Raw genomic sequence first — 16,659 nt, 5'->3', positions numbered from 1 at the left:
TTTCAAGTTTTAAAGTCCTTCGGAAACAAGTCTTATCTCCCCATTCTGGGCACAAACCTCTCCAGTGCAGGAGGCTCAAACTGACTCAATCTCTGTATTCCCCACAGGGCCTAGGAGAGTATCTGGCACTTGGTATCATAGAAAAAAATAACTTTTTTTTTTTGATGGCTTAGCTATTTATGTAACAGACAGGATTAAGAGGGATAACCTCAAACGGACTCAATTTTTTTTTCACTTTCTTTTTTCTTGCCCCTTTTGTAAGATTTTACTACTACCACAGACGTCTGCCACCCTGCGCCCCCGCGTCTGACGTCACAATCCGGGCCTAGAACTACCAATCCCAGAATGCCGTGCGAAGGGGCGGGCTCTCCGGGAACCGCCGAGTGATTGGCGAACGGAGGCGTTTCCTTCCGGCTGGTAGGGCTTAGGAGGCGGGGACTAGGAGATGCGTTGGGACACTATTACCGGACTGGGAGGGCCCCAACGGGGAGGGGTTTGCGGGTGATCCCTGGGTCGCCCGCCAGCTGAAGCGATGGATGAGGACGGGCTTCCTCTCATGGGGTCAGGCATAGACCTGACCAAGGTTTGTAAAAGGCGGAGTTGAACTTCCGGCGACCCGGGAGGAGGATGGGGAAGGCACGCCCGGTTCCCAGGGAGACCCCCATCTCTCCATGCCCCATCCTTTCCCAGGCCCCGGGCCTCTTTTCTGCCGGTCTCGGGAGGGAAAGTTCCAGAGTTCACTTTGAAAAGGGATCCCTGCCCAGCTGTTTAAGGGGTAGAGTGCCTCTCCCAGCCTTCACTTCCCGCGTCACGAGTCTGCTCAAGGGAGACCCGCTGGCGACATGGGCCGGTTGCGACCTCTAACCCTACCTCTTTTATTCGGCCCCCAAGTGTTTTGTGAGTTCATGTGTGTTGTTTTTACCGGCAAGTTCGTACTTGTGAATCCAGAGCTCATTCTCCACCTTTTCTGCAGCCTCTGTCATCTTCGGACACCCCACCCCCACAGTTTAGGGAAACAAGTTAAAGACTATTCACAGTACTTCAAAGAGCTCATATCACACAGCAGAAAGCCTCGTTGTTGTTAATATCAAAGGGATTGCACGGTGTACGTTCCTCCTGTACGAATCATATTTGTTTTTACATAATACAGGTACCAGCTATTCAACAGAAAAGAACGGTGGCATTTCTAAACCAATTTGTGGTGCACACTGTACAGTTCCTCAACCGCTTTTCTACAGTTTGTGAGGAGGTAGGTCCTCTGATAATGGTTTAATGAGTAGCCTAGAAATCGCCTTGCATTTTTGAAGGTGGCGATTGAGTAGAAAAGAATTACAGCCTTTACGGTATTCACATACTGTGACGTCATCACCCAGTTATGATGTTAACATGCGTTAAATCCTCTTTGATTCTGTTCCCATCAGTTCTGTACCCCATCTCTGAATTAGTTTTCTAGAAGCCTTTGTGAAATACTTCAGTAAGGCTTATTGTGATTAAAGAGAACAAAAGGAATTCCAAAATTTCACAGTGGAAAACTTTTTATTTTGAAATTGGTTGTGTTTTTCTTACCCCAGAGATTTACATTTTTAAGTATGCATTGTTTCAGTTTATATTAAAATTATTTTACATCCCTTGATCCAAAAGATGATTGGGGAGGTAGACTAGAAACATAGCTTTGGCATCAAATATCGTTATGGAAATAAAAATAAAAATACTTTTGCAAGTGACTTGTGAAATGAAGATTAAGTATCCAATTAAGGATTAGGCACCAGATCCAGGGATCTCTGTCTTTAAAAAAAACAAAAAACAAAAACAAAAGCCAAAAAGAATGAGGAGGAAAATAGGAAACATGGGTTGAAAGTGGGTGTAAGAAAGGAGAAAAAGGAGTAAAATTAGATAATTCACAGGTGAGCCAATTAAACAGTATTTAGTTCATTTTGTCTTCTATTTGATATAAAGTATAGCCTTAGCAACTGGAGTTTTTGTTAGATGTGTTATTAAAATTTCATAGAGACAGGAAAACTATTCTCACTTGTGTTAGATTCCAGCTGCTGTTTTTGTCTAGTTATCAAAATCTCTTCTGCCTTCTCACTAAGGCAATGAAAGCAAAATGATAATTGATAGAGTAAGAAGCTCAATTCAATATATTGTACTTAACAGGCCCAGAGACTAAGGTGGTTGCTTCCGTGGGTTTTATCTTGTACTGCTCCCTCTCTAAATGGGTTATAGAATTGACTGACTAGAAAGCAGTAAGCCAAGGATTGAGTCCTTCACTTTTTATATCAGGGCAGGGTGGAGAAGTATCTGGAGAGACACTATTCCAGGATTGTTAGCAGAGATGAGCAAATACTCCATCCTCACACTCTCATCACCAGGTTAAAAAATAAAACCACCACCACCAGCGCACATACCTCTGAAAGCAACTTGATGGGGCTGCTGTGAGGCAAGGATAGCCCCTCACCTTTGTAGTGCCTAACAACTTCACTGCCTGAGGAGTGAGTGCTGTTTACTGGGGACTAGATCAAATATAACAATAATCGTCTCTTGTTTATTGATTACTTATAAATTATGAAAGTCTCATGATTCCTTCTTTTCCCCCTTTCTGTTCCGCTGTCAACTTCTCCCCAACTGTTTTGACTTAATCACTATTCCCAATTCTTCTTTGAACTTTAGAGAAAAGGTTATTGACCAAAACTCAGGAAGGTTAAAGGTCACTTATTGCCTTTTTCTCCTTAACGGATAAAACTCTAGGTTGAATATAACTCATTATTTACAATTTATGTTGTAACAGTTTGGATATCTGTTTGCTTGGTGTGATGACAAGAACTAATATTTATTGTGTGCCTATTCTGTGCTAGGCTTTGTACTAAGTGTTATATGTGTATTTAGTCACCACAGCCCAGCCCTCTGAGAGAGGTCCAGTTATCTCTCTTTTAGAAATGCAGGCACAGAGATGTAGAGAGATTTATATCATTTGCTTATTCATTCATTCAATATGTATTTGAGTTAGTATTTAAAGCTGCAGTAGCTGCTCTAACTTGCCCACATCACACAGCTAGAAAATAGCAGAGCTAGGATTCCAACTCTGATCTATTAACTACAAAAAAAACATGCCTCACTATTCTGTTATGTTGCACCTTCTGATCCAAATAGGAGGCATGTTTATATCATTTTCAAGTGAGAGACTGCACTGTCGTCTTTATAGCTATTTCATAATTTATTTTTTAGATTTGTATTCTTTTCTTTGCTATGCCATGTCCATTTAAAGTGATGTCTTTTTTGGGGCCGGCCTGGTGGCACAGCGGTTAAGTTCGCACATTCTGCTTCTCGGCGGCCCGGGGTTCGCTGGTTCAGATCCTGGGTGTGGACATGGCACCACCTGGCAAAAAGCCATGCTGTAGTAGGCGTCCCACGTATAAAGTAGAGGAAGATGGGCACGGATGTTAGCTCAGGGCCAGTCTTCCTCAGCAAAAAGAGGAGGATTGGCAGTAGTTAGCTCAGGGCTAATGTTCCTCAAAAAAAAAATAATAAAGTGATGTCTTTTTTGATATGATCCATTCCAAGGATATAATATATGTATTCAAACATAAGGTGCCATTTTCTCACGAGTTAAGATCAGTGTGGTTTTTCGAAATGGGATGTAATTTGTTAATGGCACCTATTAGACCTGTAGTCCTTGTTTAGTTAAAGCCTTAAGCAAAAACCAAAACAACTGTTTTCTTCAACAAAAAAATGAACCTCAGCTATTATTTTTTGAAGTGGAAGTTAACTGGGGGAAAAACAAAACCTGATTTGTTTTTTGTTTTTCACATAATCTGGTTTGAACCAAACCTAAACTGTAACAACTTCAGTCACAGCTAAACTCAAACCGGAGCTAAATTTGAGACAAATTGCTAGGGCTGTTTCTTCATCACTAATACTGGTTTTAGTGTTTTCTAATAAAGAGAAAAGTGGAGGACTTAACTTCTTAAAAACTTTCTGGATACCAGGCTACTTTGTAACTCTTGTAAAGACTGGAACCAGGGTAGGAGAAAAGTAGGAAGACAGAGAAAGGAAAGTAGTTGAGTCAAACCCAAGTTAGGAAGTTACTCAAGGTCATCTCGTCTTCCTTTTGAAATCCCCAGTAAGCATTTCTATTCTGGCCTTTGTTACAAAATCTTATGGAGTCCATTGGGACCGCAAATTTAAAATGGAGGGTGTGGGGAGCAACACAAGTTCTATGCATATTGCAGATAAAACTGAGCAGAAATTTAACCCTACAGTGAATTTTAAAGTCAAAGGTACTCTATAAACAGGGCAGTCAGGTGTGTTATTTTGATTTAGACTTGTAACATGCCTAGAATACTGGAGTTTTAATCTTTTTTAAAATATTCTAAAGTGTTTATTTTTTCTAAAATCTTTAAGTACAGGCAAAAGTGCTGAGAATTCTCATATGACCTAGAAATTTTACAGTGCTTATCTTCTACCTCCAATTTTTAAGCCCACAGTCAGACTTAACCTTCAACCAAATAATGTTTTGCTTAAAACCCTATTTACTGCTACAACTTTTACAACTGCTTTTACAACTTTTACAACTGCTGGGCTTAAGCGTCGGATGAAGTTTAATAAAACCATCAACTGCTTCCCTTTCTGACTTCTAGGACATATCCAACCCAGTGTAATATACCAAGAGATCCATTATTTTAAAATACCGTTTCTCTTTTAGAGAACTGGATATGCAAACTGGATATTTTACAAGCCTGACAAACCACAGTATTTTATTTTTGTCTCCATGTTCAACTGTTAACTCTATATTTCTTCATTTTCTTTTTCACTTTAATAAAATGCTCTGCCTTAGAAATAGGTGGGTGATAAATCAAGAGATTTTCAACTTATCTGACAAACTTCAGGTACCTTGTAAAATTCCCCCTTTGTCTCCAACCAAGGTATTTCAGGTTCTTTAAATCCTTATAAAGATAAGAGGATGGTTAAAAGGAGGAGAAAGACTGTTACCTTTCCATTTCCTCTTTGCTAAAACTTTCAGATGTGGGGACAGTTACTATCCGTAGTCATCTACACTTTAGAGCAGTGGTTCTCAACCAGGGGACATTTGACAATGTCTAGAGATGTTTTTAGTTGGCACAACTGGAGAGTACTAGGGGCATTTGGTGGGTAGAGGTCAGAGATTCTGCTAAACATCCTATAGTGCACAGCGCAGTCCCTCACAACAAAGAATTATCCAGGCCAAAATGACAACAGAGCCCAAGTTGAGAGACCTGATTTATAGTGGTCTGGGGGTTGTAGAAGGAAAATGCAGAAGGCATGAACATCTTAGAAATGAACCTCAGCAGCCCGTAAATGAAGCCAGGTGCACTTTGTCAAGTGACAATGACTTTTAAAAAGTATATATTTGTGTATGTTGTGGCAGTAATTCCATGGGAACAGACTCAAAAGCATTTTTTATTCTGAATCATCTTTGAAAAGCAGAGGTTCTTAATTATGCCATGGACCCTTTGGCAGTCTAGTGAAAGGAAATTAATGTTTTGCAATGTATAAAATAATATGCGTCGGATTACAAAAGAAACCAATTATGTACATTTAAAAACTCAAAATTATGATATAGTAATATGTTCTTTATTAAATTATATCATCCAGATAAGATGTTTAATATTTTAAACCCTCAAAAACCAGCTCTAGAGAAGATGGATAATACTTTTATGGATAATAGCACCATTTATCCACAACAAAGATCTTCCCTAGCCAAGAGGAAAAGCCTTTTGTTGATCTGATTTTGAGAAAATCATTTACATAGTGGTTCTAAACTTGGAGTACATGAACTTGGATGGGAAAAAAATTGTATTTTTACTTACCTCTAACTTAAATTTCACATTTTCTTTAACTTTAAATTTAATCAACAAAAATGCACAGTAGTATTAGAACCTATGGCTCTCACCAATAGAAATCACAGGTCTTTGTTTAGTAAATTACGATTGTTTCAGATTTCTTTATTCTTCACAATTCTGGTTGTAATTAGCTTAGATAGCAAAGATATTCAGATAAATTATTATAAATAAAAATAATTGCTGTTTAGATCAGTCTCATGTTTTATATGACTAAATCATTCATATAATCTTGTTTTATTAAAAGAAAACATTTTATTTTGGTGAAGATTTGATGATAGTAGATGAGAGTAGGTAAAATGAGTGTTAAAGCAAAAGATTGATATACCAGACAAATCTGCATCCAAAAAAATGGATAATTCTGTTCTAGAAAATATAGCTTTTTTTCTCCAGGCCTCTTTAATCTTCCTTATCAACAAGTACTTTTCCAGATAAACATTTTCATCCTTATTCCCTTATTTACTAAGACTTGTATTTCAATTCTTAGCCTATTCCGTGTGAATCACTGAGTTCCCATTTAAGGACAATTTAGTTTTATGATCTAACTCTGAAAAAATTAAATACCAATTTTTAATAACTCCAGATAAACAACATCTATTTTAGGAAATTTAATCAGAAAAATTTGATTCCCAGTATTTAGCACAGTGGCACTTTAGTCTTAGTGAGAAGTGGGTTGATCGTTTGTTAGCTTTGAATAATAAAAATTCTATCTATGCAATAGTTGGGGATTTTCCATCTTTCTTTTTTGTATAATAAACTTTATTTTTTAGAGCAGTTGCAGATTCACAGCGAAATTGAGCAGAAAGCACAGAGTTCCTGTATACTTCCCCCTGCCACCCTGTATACACCACCTTCTGCACTGTCAGCGTCTGCTACCAACATGGTGCATTTGTTACAGTCTACATTGACATTGACACATCATTGTCACCCAGAGTCTAAATTTGCCAAAGTTTAATTTTCATGATTTTCAGGAAAACAGTTTTAATTTGGAGGGGAATTCATCCATGTGGTGTTTCATAGAGCTGTATTTGTTTACGTAAAAGCCTAATGTGAACAAATCCAGGAATCAAGGTTAAACTTAGCTTTGAATGCCATTAAAAGTAGATTCTAATGTTTTATTTCCAGATTATGTCTGTAGATATCAAGATGCTCATCTTAGAAATAACTGTCTTGTGAAGAAGCGGTAACTACTCTGTGGTTGCTTTCAGATTTTTTTCTCCCCTCTCAATGTGGGCAAAATGATCATTTCTTGGGGTGTTAAAATTCTGCTTACGATTTAGTCAGGATCTTGATAACGTCCCAGAAATGGGTCAGAGTGCTACACATCTGCCAACTAGTAAACTGGCCAAATGCTCTTGGACGCTGTCTCACTGAATATAATAATGTTTAGGGTTCAGGAGTTTTAAATAAATGTTCTTATGGATCATATTTTATGATATTACTTTTATTTGTGTGGATAGATAGATAGATAATTTAATTGTACAGAATAACTAGAGCATGGTAAGTTCTTGGTTCTGGTTTATCTTGGATTTTGATGGTAGATTGATTCCTTTTGCTTTCCTAGTACTCTTTCTCTTTGTTTTAATTCTTTCCAGCATTAACTGCTCATTTTCTAATTTCGTCGCCTTTTACTTTTCAAACTTGAAAAGTTTGAATTTGGGAATACTTATGTATACTTAGGTGTTTAACTTAGAAAGGCAGATCCTGCCTCAGGCTGTTTTGAACTAATTTTTTTTTTAAGATTGGCACCTGAGCTAACAACTGTTGCCAATCTTCTTTTTTTTTGCTTTTTCTCCCCAAATCCCCCCGGTACATAGTTGTATATTTTAGTTGCGGGTCCCTCTGGGTGTGATATGGGATGCCTCCTCAGCATGGCCTGATGAGTGGTGCCATATCTGCGCCCAGGATATGAACCAGCGAAACCCTGGGCTGCCGAAGCAGAGCGCGCAAACTTAACCATTGGGCCACGGGGCCGGCCCCTGTCTTGAACTAATTTTTATTCTGTTTTCTATGAAGAATTCCCTCAGTCATCAACAAATAATTATTAGACTCCTGTTAAGTGTCAGGTACTGTTCTGGGCACTGAGGGTATAGCAGTGAACAAATCTCTGTCCTGGGAGGAGTGGACATCCTGGCCCCAGTGATTGATTATGGCTCTGATAATGAATTTGACAAGGCTGAAAACGTAATTTTTTTCTTATCTGTGAATCTAGTTTTATAAAATAACCATGAAGGATGCCAATGAACATTGTAGACTACTTGATTCCCATTCCTACTCCTGTCAATAAGAGAGTAGCATATTAGAAAATCATAAATACTTAAACCATGGTTTTTATTATTTTCTAGGCTGCCCTTTGTCATCCTTAACAGTTCATTTTATTCAGACTTTGTTCTTTTGTTTCTAATCTTTCTTTTCCAGAAACTAGCAGACCTTTCTCTTCGAATCCAACAAATTGAAACAACTCTCAATATTTTAGATGCAAAGGTTTGTATTTCTGAATAATTTATAGTGTAAACTTTGCTCTACACATACCAACTTCCTCAGTCATATTTAACTTTAATTGCATTTGAGAATGAATCCAATTTAGCTCCTGTATCCATGAGGCAGTACAGTGGTTTTTGTTTGGTTTTTTAATTCATTATAATTGCAAAGGAAGTGATATTCATTATGAATCATTAACTGAGTCTGTTTAAATGTACATGTGGATTGAGATTTCTTTCATTATGCTGTGAAAAGCATAATATAAGTAACATATTAACAAATTGAACCATTATATAGTTTACTTCATTTGATGTAAAATTCACAGTTATCCTGATAGTAATCATTTACTAACACAGTAAAAATTATATAAAACTTCAGATATCTCCAGAACAAAATTTGGGGAAAATATCAACTATTTTGCATTTGGGAATATTTTAAATACTAATGAAGAGTACTAATATGGTGTCAGAAATTACAGTTAATAACTAGGAAAAATAGAAGGGTGTTTTGATTTGAAAGTTTGCAGCTTTTATATGTTTTTCCTGTTTATAAAATAATGGAGACAGTATATTTTTGTGACTATGTTTTTTTATCAAAAAAAATTGATCTGAAGAAATATTTATTGAATATTTATGAGGCAGTAAAATGACTAATATCTTTAGCATAGGATCAGAGTGTCTAGTTTGTACTTTGTCTTCTTGTGGACTTCAGTCATTATATTTCACTCAGAACATTTCTCTAGCTTGGAAAATGTAGGATACCTGGGCTTGAACATATTCAAGATATTTTCCTAGCAGCCATACTCACTTGAAACTATTTGGACCATAGCCACTGTGCTAAGTACTGTCGTCAGTCAACAGTTCTCAATGAATATCGCTGCTTCAGATCTTATTACCGTTAGTTTTTTCATTATTCTTTATTGTAAGTATGTGTCTTATTTTAATGTTTGGAGAATTCTTGCTAGAGACCAAGGTCACAAGTTAACTTACCATATGGACAAGTTAACCTTAATTATTTCCATGACCGTAGAGTTAATCCCCAAAGTTAGCCAAACGTCTGACAAATGTATATTGTTGATATCAGGAAGAAATTAGAAAAGAGGGTTTGCATGGATCTTGCAAATCCAACCTGAGATGCTTAACCACTGACAACATGCCCATCTTTTGTGTATGAAAAATAACACATTTTAGTAATATTCAGTGATAAATGTTTAAAGAAAGAAAAAAGAAGGAGCTGTATCAGACATTAAAACATGTCAAGAGTTTGTCATTACCCAGATAATTCAAAGTTAAAATATGCTGCAAAGCACTTTTTTTTTTTACAAAGTATGTTTAATAAAAATCTTTTTACAAGAACTTTGTAAGTTTTCTTATCCATGCTTTGCAGGTGAGAAAATTGAGGTCTCAGGAGATTTACAACAGGTCACATAGCTTGTGACTTAAACCTCAGCAGTCTGACTCCAAAGCCTGTGCTCTCGTTCCTTACACCAGAGTTTCTTATATTTTAAAAATAAGTCCCGGGAAAAGAATGGGTATAAGCTAAATTAGATGTGTGAGAAATTCTTCAAAAATATTTTGTTTGTGAATTCCTTTCACTTTTAAATAGTTTATGGCATGGAGAATTTCAAACACCAAAGGTGAGATTTTATAAACCTATTTCTATAGGTTTAAAACTTAAGACAGCCATTTAAGACACACACATGTAGAAACTTAAAGTGTAAGCACCTAATATTATTCTCATATACCAACATTAAGTTTGTTTTCTCAGTTGTCGTCTATCCCAGGCCTAGATGATGTCACGTTTGAAGTATCTCCTCTAAATGTCACAAGGGAATCACATTCTGAAACCACTTCAGAGCAATCACAGGTAGGTATAAATTCCAAGAAACATGAGCACATCTTCTTGGTTGAACCACATAGACCTAAGCAGCAGGTTTGAAGGAAGAAGTTAAATAAAAATGTAAAACTTTAAATAATAACATTTTAAAACCTTAAGATAGAAAATGAAGTTCGAAAAAAAGTTGGCTGTTTCATTTTATTTTGTGATTTGTTATTTGTTCCTTTAATATCTTCTTTACTTATAAAAAAAATTGATCTATACAGGACTAGAAAAAACCTTGAATATGATTAATTTCTTCAGATTCATTACGGAAATTGTTCCAAGTTCTTGTAAGAAATGTACTTTTTAAATGTTTTATTATAAAAACTTTCAGACATACACAAAAATAGAATAGTACAATAAATACCCAGATGCCCATTACCTGGATTCTCCAGTTAAGATTTTGTTGCAGTTGCTTCATATATCTTTTTTGTCACTTGTTCAAGTGAATCCAGGCATCATGTTAGTTCACTCCTGTATAATTCGTGAGCATTTTTCAAAAGTTCTGACATTTTCTTATATAACCACAATGCCTTTAGCATACACAATATAACTGACAGTAATTCCCTGGTATCATCTAACCCCTTCTTACTCAAAGTGTGCTCTGTGGACCAGCAGCATAGGCATCACCTGGGGGCTTGTTAGAAATGCAGAATCTCAGGCGCCACCCCAGACCTCCTGAATCAGCATCTATGTTTTAACAAGATCCCTAAGTCATTTGTAGACTTGAAATTTGAGAGCTACTGATTTGAAATACCAATTGTCTAAAAAGTGTGTTTTTAGAGTTGATTTGTTCAAATCAGCATCAAGGAAGGGCCACACTTTGCATCTGGTTCTTATGTTCTGATGTTCATTTATGCTCTGTATAAATTTAAATTTTATATTACTTTTTATGTCAAAAAATAAAAATTCTTCATTGTTTAAGGACAGTCTCTCGTGTATCTCAACGAGGTATTAAAATTCAAAATAAAATGATGACTAAAATGTTGATCTACCAAGTAATACTGAACACGTAGATGTCCTATCTATAGGGAATTTTGCATTTGTACCTGGAGATACTTTTCAGATCATGATAGTGGTGACCGTGATAATAATGACTAACATGTGAGAGTGCTTACTGTGTGCCAGGCATGCTTCTAAGTGCTTTTCATAAATTAACTCATTTAATCCTCACTACAGCCCTATGGTGCCCTGTAATCCTCACTAATATAGAAGTAAATACTATATTATCAATTCTACTTTACAAATGTGTCAGATGAGGTATACAGAAGTTAACTTGCCGAAGGTCAAACAACAAGTGTAAGAGCTGGAATTTTAACCCAGGCAATCTGGTGCCAAGAGTCCTAACTCTTACCTGCTACACTATACTGTCTCCAGTACCTGTGCTGAATTCATTAAACATATTGAGCACATGTGGTGCGAGGCCCTCTGGGAGGAGCCATATATTTAGATATAATATGTATTTGGGGAATGAATTAGATGACCATTTATTTAACGATTAGATATTAGAAAATTTAATATCCATTTAATTAAGATAGCAAATTCCATTATCATGGCCACTGAAATATTTGTAATATACAAGAGGAAATCCAGATGTTGTAGAGGAGTTTAACTTTAGAAGGTTCTTTCAATTAAATATGGACCACCCTTTTCATAGAACGAAGCATGTGTAAAATATATTAAGAAACTGTTTCTACTCTTCCTCTCAGTTATTCTTGGGTGGATACTAGCTATCATACATTTCTATAAATTTTTTAAGTATCTGTCTAACTTTGAATGTTAATTTTTCCAGGTGTTATTATGAATGCCATGTATAATATATATTTAAAAACTTTTGCAGTTGTGTTTGTATTGCCTATTTAAGGTCTCAAAAAATTGATTACGATTTATCAGAGCTGAATTTTCTAAAATTCAGAATAACCTGGTGTATCTCTGGCAATTTTATTTAAAAATTATATAGTAATTCATTTGGAGGATTTATGAAGTTCTTTTGGATTCCTGAGTTTAAAAAATTGTGGTAAAGTTATGTGTTGATTAGCTTAATGAAATAACTGCTCAGCATGTTCTTTATATTCAAATCAATTTGTTTCTTCTCCGTTGTTATTGATTAGTATATTTTATGTAAAATATTTTGAAACGAATTTAGGTATTTCCTAAGGCATTTCCATGGGCATTAAAGTCAACTCACTTATCAGATAAAGGATAATCATGCACTTTTAAAAAAAATCATGCATTCATTGCAATCTCTAATCTATATATGAGTCAAAGACCTTTGCATACTGATTTTTCTGCAACTTTAATTTCATGATTCAGATCTTATCATTACTCACGATAGAACATCCAATTGTACAGTTTGAGATTAATTTGAGCATAAAATGAAGGACAGTTGAGAGATATGATAGAGGATTTAATGGGTCATTCAAATAGCAAAGGTGTAAGACCTGACATAATTAAACCTTGTTGAGGTCTTGGTTATTAGACAAAAGTTAATGGCTGAGTTTTGAAATCCATTGGCCCTGTATGTAATTATCATTTGCTCCATTGTGCTATTGTATGAGTTTATTGTCCATAATTTTTTTAAAAACATACTTCAGTTTTGTTTGATTTTTTTAATTTAATTAAATGTTTTGAACTTTTTGTATTTATGTATTTTACAGATGAACATATGTATCTACTCACTTCTATACACTTAATAGTGTCACATAACGGGAGAAACGTAAAGGATTTGGGGATGTTTTATTTGCTTCAGAGTTTTCAACAGGTTTAATTTGTATTTGAATTATCTAAGGAAAAACCTTAATATATAATTCACATTTATATTCTAAAAACGATAAATATTTTTAAATATTTCTTGATTTATCTATATTTCAGCATAGATATGTAGACATAAATTGATTTTTCATTCTGTTAAGGAACTTCCTCTTAATGCTAATATACAGATAATGAGTGAGAACTGATAAAAGTAAACTTAGTCTAAATGTTCAGGTTGATAGAAAAATCAAGAATACAGGCAGTCCTAGCTTTGCACTTAAGTGAAGATAGGGCTCCAATATGGACAAGTTTCAGTTAACACAGTACCAGGCAAAGTGAGAACTGCCTGTGCGATGAAAGCATTTTTATCTAAGAAGACCACTCCCCGGTATTCTTCGTTGTAAGTAGTATTCAGCATTTAATCTTAACCACTCTGTGGAGAATGTTACCATTAATAGTTCCAGCAGTAGCCGAAATATACCAAACCAGATAATTTTGTCTGGGAAATGGGCTTCTCTTCCACAAACTCTCCAGGCATTGCTTTCTGAGATATTAGAATAACCCTATCTACTTAGAGTAAGATTATTTAATAAATGAGAAATTCAATTGTGTAGATGGTAGATACCTAGAAAATCAGTTGTCTGCTGGAGTTAACTGACAAATCAAGTAGTTTTATTAGCTTTATTAAAAGTTTTATTAAAATAATATGCCCTTCTATAATTCATGTAATATATCAGCACTCTGGGGACACAGAGTAAAGTAGAATTCTAATGTTTTTTAATGCCGTGAATATCTTTGTGTTTTTTAAGGAATAATATAATGTTGATATTAAGTGTAACTTCCTCTGAAATCTTAAAGTATTTGTAAATATTTAGAAAGATATATCCCATAATTAAATTATTGGTGTTTAACTTTAGAAATATTTGTTCTGATATTGATTGCTTTAGAATTATAAAAGGAAACATCCCTTTTAAGTAACATAATGGACTCCTTTTGTGAATTTTCTAAAGATTTACGCCCAATACTCTCTACAGCAGAACAGTTTACAAGACTCTGGACCACAGGAAAGTGAAGTAACAGCAGAAAATATCTTAACTGTAGCCAAGGATCCAAGATATGCCAGATATCTCAAAATGGTTCAAGTGGTAAGCTAATTTGGTCTGTCTTCTCTATCTAGCAGCCTCATTTGAAATTCTTAACCCTAGAGGTTTCATTGTTATTTTTTCAATCTGAGAAAACTGCTAAACTGAGTGACCAAGTTTTTCTGTTCTTTTACTTCTTTCCTATGCTTAATTAATGCCCTGATGAAAAGTAAGCAGAAGTCAAATCTTTCTAATTAAAATTGATCTCACACTTCAAATTAACATAGTTTAATATAGATTTATATAAATTTTTCTGCTGTATATAAAGTTATCATTGCAAATCTTGGCTGTGACAGATGGGGGAATGAAAGTGAACTATTCTTTTGGTAAATCATGTGGCTTTAGCTTAATTCCCATATGCTAGTACAAATAATGGGTTTTTTGTGTATTTTCATTCTGAATTTCATCTGTCAGCGGTTTGGTTCTTAGACAAAAGCATAAGTCTCTTGGCTATGTAAGGTAATGCTTTTAATATTATATGGCTTTAGAATTCTTATGTTTTCTAAGAAATCGTTATATAGTATGAAACCAAAAATATTTGCAGTTGTCTCTAACAGCAGAAGTTAATTTCTTTTCATTCCTTTAGAGTCCGATTACAGTGACTGAAGGAGCTAGCTGTCCATCATTTTTCTGTTAATCAAAAATTAATGCTTTTGTAAAATTCTATTATCAGGCAAAAGAAGTACTAATATTAAAGAAGAACAGTTTTGTTTTGCTGTCCATGGCATTATTTATCACCAAAATAATTTAAAAACAAATACTATCTGACAACCAGAAAGAGTAGACTGGCTCATACAGAAGCTAGAGTGGTGACAGTGGGTAGAAGAAAGTATGTTCACTTTTCCTAGCTGTCAGAAGAGGATTTGTCACTTTCAGAATTCTTCATTGACGGTCAAAATCCTGGGCTCTAGGCTTTAGAAAAAAATAAACCAGGGGCCAGCCCCGTGGCCAAGTGGTTAAGTTCCCGCACTCTGCTTTGGTGGCCCAGGGTTTCACCGGTTCGGATCCTGGGTGCAGACCTAGCACTGTTCATCAGGCCATGCTGAGGCGGTGTCTCACATAGCACAACTAGAAGGACCTGCACCTGGAATATACAACTATGTACTGGGGGGACTTTGGGGAGAAGAAAAAGAAGAAAAAGAAAAATATTGGCAACAGATGTTAGCTCAGGTGCCCATCTTTAAAAAAAATAATAAATAAAAATGAACTAGACTTTGGGATGAAATTATATAAAGTTCCTTAATTAATAAGAATAAAGTACAGCTAGTTTGGTTAGGAATCATAAGTTTTTAAAGCTAGAACCTAGGAAAGCTTAAGCTAAGTTTAAAATTTGGTCTGGGGGCTGGCCCCGTGGCCGAGTGGTTAAGTTCGCACGCTCCGCTGCAGGCGGCCCAGTGTTTCGTTAGTTCGAATCCTGGGCGCGGACATGGCACTGCTCATCAGACCACGCTGAGGCAGCGTCCCACATACCACAACTAGAAGAACCCACAACGAAGAATACACAACTAGGTACCGGGGGGCTTTGGGGAGAAAAAGGAAAAAATAAAATCTTTAAAAAAAAAAAAAAAAAAAATTTGGTCTGTTAAAAAGTATATGTGTGACTCTTTCAATCAGAAGCAGAGAAGTTTCAGAGTGACTCTAGAGGGCTTTTTATGTCAGTCTCTTCTTGCCTCACATAGAATATAGGAAATGGGAACATCTACTTGGTGATCTCTGTAAGAATGCCCTGAAATCTTTCAGGAAAAACTGCATCTTCGGATAAGTGCTATATTCTTGCCTCTGATTTTACACAAACTTCAAAAACTCATTTCCCTTTTCAGTATAAATCCACTGTTCATTTATTCCACAAGTATTTATTAAACACTTACTTTAAGGAACTATATTAGGTATTGTCTAGATTTGTTTAGCCAGGTAAGGTCAGATACCACTTGACAATATTTTTGTTATTAATTACTTAGAAAAATTCCATTGCTTTTCAGAATCAGGTATAGCATATGTATGTGTATATATATTTAAATGACTCTTTTAAATATTCATTTTTCTAATCATGTGGCTTACTATTTCACTAGGACTAAAACCGAGGTCCTTCACAGGCCTATGAGATCCTGTACAGTTTCGTTCCCCTGTTACGTTTCTGATCTCGTATCTTTACTCACTCTGCTCCAGCTCTACTGGCCTCCTTGATGTTCCTTGAATAAGTATATGGACAGTCTCTTGTTTCAGGGCCTTTGCATCAGCTATTCTCTCTGCCTGAAACACTATTTCCCAGATATCTTCATGGTTTACTCACTCACTTCCTTCAAATCTTTACTCAGATATTACCTTCTCTCTGTCCCCATTCCTTTTACCCCTTCCCTGCTGTGTTTTTCTTCATGTAACCATCCAGTAATATGTAAAATACTACATATTGTATGTGGTTTATGTCTCTCCTGCTACTAGAATATAAACTCCATGAGAGTAGGGAATTTTTTTGTCCTGCACTATTCCCAGTTCCTAGACAATACCTGGCACGTAGTATTTACCTATGAATG

The 16,659-nt window shown here is 35.6% G+C and overlaps 1 protein-coding gene across 3 annotated transcripts in view; it reads left to right on the top strand.

The window, feature by feature from the left end:
• Window positions 1–357: 357 nt before the first annotated feature.
• Window positions 358–16,659, top strand: part of WASHC3 (WASH complex subunit 3) — a 43,403-nt gene continuing 27,101 nt past the window's right edge. Inside the window, exons 1-5 of one of the 3 annotated variants that reach the window (XM_008517638.2) lie at window positions 358–583; window positions 1,151–1,249; window positions 8,295–8,360; window positions 10,125–10,223; window positions 14,021–14,131. In XM_008517638.2, coding sequence (XP_008515860.1) covers window positions 533–583; window positions 1,151–1,249; window positions 8,295–8,360; window positions 10,125–10,223; window positions 14,021–14,131 — 426 coding nt within the window. In that variant the 5' untranslated portion in view covers window positions 358–532. Of the gene's footprint in view, window positions 584–1,150; window positions 1,250–8,294; window positions 8,361–10,124; window positions 10,224–13,996; window positions 14,132–16,659 lie in introns of all 3 variants that reach the window. The other 2 variants (XM_008517639.2, XM_008517637.2) reach the window with 2 other exon arrangements.

Source organism: Equus przewalskii, chromosome 29 (assembly GCF_037783145.1).
Source record: "Equus przewalskii isolate Varuska chromosome 29, EquPr2, whole genome shotgun sequence".
NCBI lineage: Eukaryota > Metazoa > Chordata > Mammalia > Perissodactyla > Equidae > Equus > Equus przewalskii.
Note: the sequence above shows the minus strand (reverse complement) of the source record. Positions and strands in the feature narration are given on the sequence as shown.